The sequence below is a fragment of the Neofelis nebulosa genome, chromosome 3 (genome assembly GCF_028018385.1).
Source record: "Neofelis nebulosa isolate mNeoNeb1 chromosome 3, mNeoNeb1.pri, whole genome shotgun sequence".
NCBI classification, from domain to species: domain Eukaryota; kingdom Metazoa; phylum Chordata; class Mammalia; order Carnivora; family Felidae; genus Neofelis; species Neofelis nebulosa.
Window position 1 is genome coordinate 88,210,654 of NC_080784.1, and position 9,276 is coordinate 88,219,929.

Below are 9,276 nucleotides of genomic sequence, written 5' to 3' on the forward strand. Positions count from 1 at the left end.
CAAGTACTTTAACCCACTCTCTTAACCCCCCCCAAAAAAATCGCTTTGAGACATTTCAGGTTTCTCACGCAATAAACCATTTAAAAAAATATATGCTTTGTCAACTTAAATAAAAACATACCTTTATCTGTTTATTCATACCACATTCTATTCCAGAAAGGATTTAGGGCAGAAATATAAAGGAAAACAAAGCACTGAGTTTGCTACATTATCAAAGGTTTTTTCCTAAGATTTTTAGACTTTTTAAAAAGTATTTTGTGTATTTTATAAGAGCATAGTATATTTACATTATAGCAAAATTGCATTTCCTTTTCTAGTACACTTTCAAGGGGAAATTTATTCCAGCTTAAACATCTGATTACCTACTGTGTACAAAAGAAAAAGGACTTCTTAGCAGGTAAAACTTTATTTCCATTTCTTTGTTTTTTGTTTGTTACATTCTGAACACATGCAGCACAGGCAAAAGCATATTAAAACCAATTTCAAGGTGACTGTCCACATTCGGTTGCAAAACTAGAACTGTCACGTAGAAATTTAAGTCAACTGACCTTCCATGTACATATGGAAATTTACTTAACAACTCCTAATCTTAATTTCATCTGCAACTAAATCCAACCTAAGTGTCATTAAGTTATGTAAAAAGAGCACTTTTTTAAAGGCAATAAATCATATGAAATAATTTACCTACGATGTGTGGGTATCTACAATATATCTAGCGACTTACGACAATTATTACAAAACCTTTATTAAACTCTCTTTCCCTACACAACCCCACCCCCCAACAAATGGATAAACAATAGGCAGGTAGGTATGGGTATAAAAGCCCTAAAATAACAAACAGATTCTTGAATCTAACACTAAACTGTTAATCTTAATCTCAGCCCCCTTCCTTAATAAAAACTGACCCACCTTGAGAAGTTTTGAGAATAAAGAAGGACCCAGAGTGCACTATCCAAAATGGTAACCATATACCACCACATATGGCTATTTGAACTTAAACTTAAGTTAATTACATTTAAAATTTCAGTTCCTCAATCGCACTAGCCATATTTCAAGCGTGCAATAGCCACATGTGGCTAATGGCTATCATATTGGACACAGCAGATACAGAACATTTCCATCATCACAGAAAGTTCTATTGTGCAGTACAAATGGTAAGTTTTCAGTAAATCACAAATAATATCACCATGCTATACTGACTTCTCTTACCACTTTTCTAGGGAAGAAAAATTCTTTCTCTAGACTTTTACCTAACAACATAAATCATTCAGGCAAAATCCAAAAATAGATTAAGGATGTACAATATTTTAAGTACTCCAAACTTGTTTTTTGCCCTTACAGCTCACATTAGCATGTGAAGAGAGGAAAGCAGCAGCAACAGTCACCAACCTGGCCAACACTTGACTGCAAGGTATTAGGGTATATTCAATTTGTCCAAACAGGCTAAAATCCAAAAAGGTGTAGGGGCACCCAGATGGCTCAGTCAGTTGAGCCTCGGACTTCAGCTCAGATGGTGATCTCATGGTTTGTGAGTTGGAGCCCTACATCAGGCTCACTCCTGTCAGGCTGTCAGCACAGAGCCCACTTCAGATCCTGCTCCCTCTCTCTGCCCCTCCCCCACTTGCACTAACCTAAAAATAAATATTTAAAATAATAAAATAAAAATAAAAATGTGTGAATTTCATCCCACCCTGGCAACCTCATTTTTCCTACCCTTAACCTAGATCCTACAAGAGTGGTGTAAAGATCTGGTAACACCCCCAAGCTATTTAGATATACAGCATCAAGAGGGGGCAAAGTCACAATTTTCTAAAGACTTTCAAGTTTTCCAGATTGTTAATACAGTGTATAATTACAACAACAAAAAATTCACACACAAAAATACAAACACAAAAACACCAGTTTTTTCTGGTAAACACAAAAAACTCTTCTTTAAACTAACCTCTTACAGGGGCACCAGGGTGGCTCAGTCGGCTGAGCATCTGACTCTTGGTTTCAGCTCAGGTCATGATCTCAGGGTTCATGAGATCAAGCTCTTGAGTCTGAGTCAGGCTCCACGGTGAGCACCAAGCCTGCTTGGGATTCTCTTTCTTGCTTACTCTTCCCCCCCACCCACCCACCCCCCCTTCCTGTGTGTACTCTCTAAATAAATAAATAAATTTCAAAAAAATAAACTAAACTCCAACATAATATAGATCCCATTAAATTCACTCCCTGACCTTTCTCCAAATTATAGACAAGACACATTTGCAGACATTGACCAACTTATGACAATTCTTTAGCAGAAAACAGTTAAGTAATATATGAAAAAAAGGGGCCAAATATGCAACAAAACTGAATTTTAGAGATCAACTAAACTAGAACAAGCCAGGCAAATCTATTACAGAAACTTTTTGCAAACTGATGTGTATAAGAAGTTTCCTTTGAAAAACTGAGGCAAAAACATACTTCATTATTTTGAAATTGAGGTTTCAAATATTTAAAAACTAACTTCATTTTCTACACAAATTTACTATAAGCAAGTATGGTACAACTAACAAAGTAGCAGCTCAAAAACTGAATACTGTTGGAATGATTTAACAATTACCAACCTAGCAACACTTATTGCACTCATTAGAGTATGCCCAACTTTTCAGATGGGGGTGGGGGGGGGGGAGAGGGGAGCTTAAAATCAAAAGAGCTAATACACCATAAAAACCGAGGAAGCAAAAGCAGTTTTGAAAGAGCGAATACTAACTATACTTTTGTTTAGTAATGTTTTCTTCTTTCCTAAAGTAATAGAATAAGGACATTATATGCCCTTTTCTTTAGTAATTTTCACATTTCTTCTGCATATACCTTATCACAATAAATCCTTTAGCACTTTGATTTTAGCAATGAACTTAAAGGTTTTGCCCAACTATCCCAACCAGAAAAAAAACTGTAAAATGCTTATTCAAAAATTGCTATTCTATGAATGGTTAAACTGTGGTACATCTATATCACAGAATTCTACTCAACAAAAAGGAACAGACTAGTATGGATACATCCAACAACTTGGATGAACCTCAAGGGAATTATGTTGCATTAGAAAAAAGGCTAATCCTAAAAAGTTATATATTGTATGATTCTTTTCAGTAGTGTTCTTCAAATGACTAGACTATAGAAACAGAGAATAGAATAGTAGTGGTTGCCAGAGTCTGGGGGTAGAGGGGATGGGAAGGAGGTGGAGGATGGTGGTTCTAAAAGGGCAACAAGGATCCTTGTGCAGATGAACTGTTGTTCTGCATATTGACTGTAGTGGTGGTTATGTAATTACACTGTGATAACACCGCACATAACTAAATACAACACACAAATTAGTACTAGTAAACTGGAGAAATCTGAATAAGACTGGTAGAGTGCATCAATGTTACCATATTGAACTACAATTTTGTAAGACATTAGCACTGGGGAAACTAGGGAAAGGGTACAAGGGATCTTTGTGTTATTCCTTCGACTACATGTGAATCTAGTTATATCAAAATTAAAAGTTTGCTTTTTTAAAAACTGCTACCCTAACAGCTAGGATAATTTGAATATGAACTGTATATTCCACAGTATTAGGTAATGGTTGTTAACAGTATTATGGTTATTCAGGGCAATGTCCTTATTCTCAAAAAAGTCTTGCTGGAGCATTTAGGGATGAAATATGTCTGCAACTTACTTTGGGAAGAGAGAAAAAGCACATCTGGCAAAATATTACACATTAAGTTTAAGTAAAGAGTTTATGACTGTTCCTTGTATTCTCTAAACTTTTCTTGAGTTTTTTTTTTTTCCCAAAACAGGTTTGAGGAGAAAGATTTGAGACAAATTTTTATCCTAAAACTGTTACAGTTGAACCTACACACCAGTTAGTCTTTTAAAAAATGTAAAAGTAAATAAATTGTTTTGTTAAAACTATGTTATAGTCCCATCTACACTCATTATTCGTAAAACAAAACAAAAAAAAATGGCAATAAGGATTTCGAGGTAAAAGTTATGTGGTATTGGATATGACTTTCTGATAAATGTTTCAACAAAAATTGACTAACTCCATAAGGTATACGCATATTTTTGTAAAATCAAAGTTAGTTCGGGGCGCCTGGGTGGCTCAGTCAGTTAAACATCCAACTTCAGCTCAGGTCATGATCTCAGTTTGTGACTTCAAGCCCCATATCGGGCTCTGTGGTGACAGCTCAGATCCTGGAGCCTGCTTTGGATTCTATGTCTCCCTGTCTCTCTGCCCTGCCCCTCCCCCGCTCACGCTGTGTGTGTGTGTGTGTGTGTGTGTGTGTGTGTGTGTCAAAAGAAAATCATTAAAAAAAATAAAATAAAAAATCAAAGTTAATTCAACATGGATTACTCCTATTTCTAGAAAACTAGATCCCCAGAGTTTTATTTTTCAAACAAGTGATGTAAACTGAAATTGCAAGAAAAAAAAGCTAACACTTTCATGCACAGTTTTAAATTTTGCAAACAGTTAATCCTTTCACAAACAAAAGTCTGCATGAAGGGGCAACCCACACACTACATGCCAAACAAAAAATGTGCCACAATGTATTAATTATAGTGCCAAGGCTACAAGATATATTTTACAATGTAAACAGTCCTTCCAAACATAACTGCATTTTAAAGGTATCAAAAAAAGAAACTGCACACATTTGAAATATAGGGAATAAGTGAATTCGAACTACCGTCAAAAAGATCCATCTCAAAAGCTCTTATGTTGTCTTTGCTAAAATTTTGCATCAGTGTTAATACACTTCAGTCCCTTAAAAAAGCCGCATCTAGAACATCTGAACTAAAAAGTGCATAAACTTTTCACTTCCAGCTAGACCGCCCCCTCGCAATGGGCCCCACCTCCCGAGTAGGGTACGGGGTGGGGCTGTTTCCCGCTCGGAAACTAAGAAATAAATGCCCCTTCCCAGCTCATCCAGAAAGGAGGGAAAAAGGGAGGCCGAGAATCTGCAAACTCAAGTATGAAACTGACTACAAGAAGGGAGTTGTTTAGAAAGCTTCCTTTCCTTTGCTGAACCCCTTCCTTCCCACCTTCCAGGTCATTCAGTGACCCCGGGCCGGGCGGGGACAGGTGAATATCAAGAGAGGAAGAGGGAGGGACGGACGATGGAGAGAGAGCCGCGCTTGGGCAATGAATGAGCTGTGCCGCATCCGCACCACCTGTTCCTTCCAAGGGAGCCACCCTGATCTGCCGGCAGCGTTCCCGCACCACCACCACCCCCCCCCCCCCCCGCCCCGGCCGCGACTCCTGCCTGTGTTGCCCGCTTCCCTGCTAAAGACCGGGCCTGTCCTCCCTTCACTTGGGGCGGGTGAAAACCTGCAGTCTAGAAGCTAGGAGAACAGGGCCTAGTCCGGAACCACAGCCTCCGAAGCGTGGAAACAGGAGGAGGAAGCCCGTGGCCGGGGACGCGCGGGGTGAAGTGGGAACCACAGGGAAGGGACGAGGGGGTGCATTCGGCTTGACTACGAGTACGAAGGCGGGGTTCCTGGCGGAGGTGGCTCGGTGCCCGCCGGGCCGAGGTTAGGGGTGACAGGCCCGTGTACCGGCTAAATCCTCCCCACTGCTTGCCCGGAGTCCCACACTTACCAAAATCCGCTTGAAGAGCGCGTTCTCCTTGGGCGGGAGGCTCACGGCCGGCATCGTTCCGGCTCCTCCCGCTGCTCCCGCCACCGCCCGGCTCGGTCAGTCTGTTTGTCCGACCGCCGCCGCCGTCCCTTGGCTGCTTCAGCCTTAACTGCCCTGATCCACCGCCGCCACCAGGCCTCGAATGTCACCGCGTCGCCCAACCCGACACCCCCTTCCCCTCGTTGTCTTTTTTTCCTTTCTCACTTAATGCTACCGCCGCCTCCCCCCCCCCCCACGGGTCTCCGTCGGCGGTTCACGTGGTAACTGAACAGACCGACAGAGGTAGCCAAAATGGCGGACGCGGAGGGCTTTCCCACCCGGGTCACATCTCCTACCACGCAGGCGCGATGACCTCCTTTCCCCACCTCCTCTGTCCTAGAGATTGCTGGGAAACCTGGAGGCCGGTCGGTGGGCGGAGGCCGCGAGGGTCGCGGCAGGTCCCGCCCATCCCTTCCCTCAGAATGTCTGGAGGCGCAGAGGGCTGGTTGGCTACGTTTTACGGCCGCCTCCAACTCAGAAAATAGCCTTTCTGTTCTTTCTTGCTAGAGTAGTCTTTCATTCACTGGGTAGATTTTCCCAGCCTGAATGATCACATCATGAAGTGCTAAAACGCAGGCGTTCAAGAAGTTCTGCGTTTGATCGTGAAGTGCCTAATTAAGAAGCCGAGGCGGAAAGGAAAGAAGGCTTCACCCCAGGGGGACTTAGAAACAGATATGGAAAGGAGAGGCTTAATGGTGTGTAAAAACCGTGAGAGAGCTTTACCAATTAAATGGGCATGGCTGGAGTATCGGTGATTTAGTTTATTACTTAAGGTGAGCCTGGAAAGATAGCTATATCCGAAGCGCCATATTTGTACTGCCAAAGAAGCATCTGAAAGTTAAAGTGTTTTATTTAGTTGGTGATTCCATACAGTAAAGAGTTAATGACTGGGTCTCCTTGGGGTAGGGAGAGTTCAGGGACATTGACTCCACTGGAGCTGGCTTAAAGCTAGTGCTTAATACTGTGTTCAATTCCCCATCACCAGAAATCTTCAAATCTTGGGGCGCCTGGGTGGCGCAGTCGGTTAAGCGTCCGACTTCAGCCAGGTCACGATCTCGCGGTCCGTGAGTTCGAGCCCCGCGTCAGGCTCTGGGCTGATGGCTCGGAGCCTGGAGCCTGTTTCCGATTCTGTGTCTCCCTCTCTCTCTGCCCCTCCCCCGTTCATGCTCTGTCTCTCTCTGTCCTAAAGACCGATGCTAAACCTCAAAAAAAAAAAAAAGAAATCTACAAATCTTGAAAACCGGAATATCAGGCAAGGATACTAGAGAACTGCTGCAGTAAGCAAGATCGGACTAGATACCGAACGTGGCCTGTTCCGCTTAAGTGTATATAAGTGAGGAGGAGGAGGAGGATGGTTAGTTCGTTCATCTTACCTCCAGTATTTGCATATCGCTATTGCCAAAGTGCCTCTTCCCAAAAAATTTGCCATAAGTAAATAAATAAATAAATAGCCTCCCGGTTTTAATACTACGAAAGGGATATGTAGAGTGAAAATTCTCCCACTTCATATACTTAAGATGTTCTCTATTGACACTTGTATGTCTTAATCATTAAGTGTTTGAAATTTATAGAAATACAACATTTAAAAAGTCTATATATTTGTCACTCAGATTTAACAAATGTTAACATTTTGTCATTGCTTCTGATTGTTTTTTAAATAAAAATTCACAGGTACATCAGGAACCACATCCCTCTCCAGATCCTAAATTTGTTGTATAATATCCTCACGCATGGGGGCGCCTAGGTGGCTCAGTTGGTTAAGCATCCAACTCTTGGTTTTGGTTCAGGTCATGATCTCACAGTTCCTGAGTTGGAGCCCCAATCAGGCTCTGTGCTGACAGTGCAGAGCCTGCTTGGGATTCTCTCTGCTCCTCCCCCGCCAAAAGTAAACAAAAAAATATTTTCATGCATCATAAATCAATAAACATATATGTAGTGATCTTCTATTTTATATTGTTTTCAACTCTTGCTCTTCTTTAACCCTCCTTGGGAATAAGAAGTGTGAGTCGAGTAAGATGTTGTCCAGAGGAAAAATCTGGGACTAGAGCATTGTTTTTCTAGCTGCTAACTCAAATCCTGTCACCTTTTTCCTGGGTCATAAATAAGGTTTTAGCATTCAAGTTCGGGAAATTCTTACATGGATTTCATGTAGCAAATGAAATATTGCTACATGCTATTGGTAGCATATTTCTACCAAAATACCATAGCTACTAGCTCCTGGCTGGAATTGCTTCATCAGGATTTTTCTCAAGATGGAGTTTCACCTACTGCTGCCTACTCCAAGTGTAGGGTTCCATCAGCTCTAACATGCTGAGAGGAATGTGCTTATACTTCATCACTTTCCCAAAATATACACTAGTAAAAGGATACAGGGACTAAAAGAACAAAACGGCCTTTTTCCAACAGCAGTACTGAAATTAGTAATTTGCTTACTGGGTTCTGTATGCTCTGACTAAACATAACTTCTGTTTCAACTTGTTGGATACTAGCAAAACCTGTGTCAGGACAAGCTTCCAAGGGATGATGTAGAAAGAATACCACTGTCAGGTTGCTGAGTGGACAAGAAGTTGAGAACCAACAACTGACTCAGCATATTAGTTGGGTGGTTTGCTTACTTGAGCATGAGTCCAGGAGGCTCAAACTAGGTTACAAACTATAATGTGACTCACAGATTAGCAATCTAGTTAGCCATCAGTTACATGTAAAAAAGAACCTAAAAGCATAGTACAATTATTTTACTCTTTGGTCAATAATTTTTGGTTAAATTTTCCCCCCAATAACATTCCTAAAGAAAATATACAGAGGTGGGGCACCTGGCTGGGTCAGTCAATAACCAGCATGTAGTTAGTAAATAAGAGCATGTGGCTCTTGATCTCAGGGTGGTGATTTCAAGCCCCATGTCAGGCATAGAGCTTACTTTAAAAAAAGGGAGGAAAGAAAGAAAAAGAGATTTGCTGACATTTAGATGGCCTTAAGTTTAAAGGATTAAAGTGTTAAAATTTCTTATTTCTTTTACCTACATACATATTTTTCACAGTCTTTTAGACATCAGATTGAATTGACAATTGAATGCACAAAATCTGGCTCAATCGTGAAAGATATTTGTTGTCAATACAATGTCTTTGGTAGCCAAAAACAAGTTGTTTACAACTACCAAACACTTTCTAAGCTTCTCAAGGACCCTATAGGTTTTATGTTATAGCTGTAAAACTCAGGCATGCAGGGGCACCTGGGTGGCGCAGTCGGTTAAGCGTCCGACTTCAGCCAGGTCACGATCTCGCGGTCTGTGAGTTCGAGCCCCGCGTCAGGCTCTGGGCTGATGGCTCGGAGCCTGGAGCCTGTTTCCGATTCTGTGTCTCCCTCTCTCTCTGCCCCTCCCCCGTTCATGCTCTGTCTCTCTCTGTCCCAAAAATAAATAAAAAACGTTGAAAAAAAAATTAAAAAAAAAAAAAAAAAAACAAAACTCAGGCATGCAGATATTAATTTGCCTAAAAATCAACAGCTACAATATGGTCTACAGGAATGGCAATTTGAACTTGACACTATGAACACTGTTCTACAGCTCATGGCCCCAGGAGACTATCCAAGTCTGT

At 41.4% G+C, this 9,276-nt stretch overlaps 1 protein-coding gene across 2 annotated transcripts in view; it reads right to left on the minus strand.

The window, feature by feature from the left end:
• The window catches only part of NAA15 (N-alpha-acetyltransferase 15, NatA auxiliary subunit), an 85,616-nt gene extending 79,693 nt beyond the window's left edge, over positions 1 to 5,923 (minus strand). The window contains exon 1 of one of the 2 annotated variants that reach the window (XM_058721332.1): positions 5,606 to 5,923. In XM_058721332.1, coding sequence (XP_058577315.1) covers positions 5,606 to 5,659 — 54 coding nt within the window. In that variant the 5' untranslated portion in view covers positions 5,660 to 5,923. The remainder of the gene's footprint in view (positions 1 to 5,605) is intronic. The other variant, XM_058721331.1, reaches the window with a different exon arrangement.
• Positions 5,924 to 9,276: the final 3,353 nt, after the last annotated feature.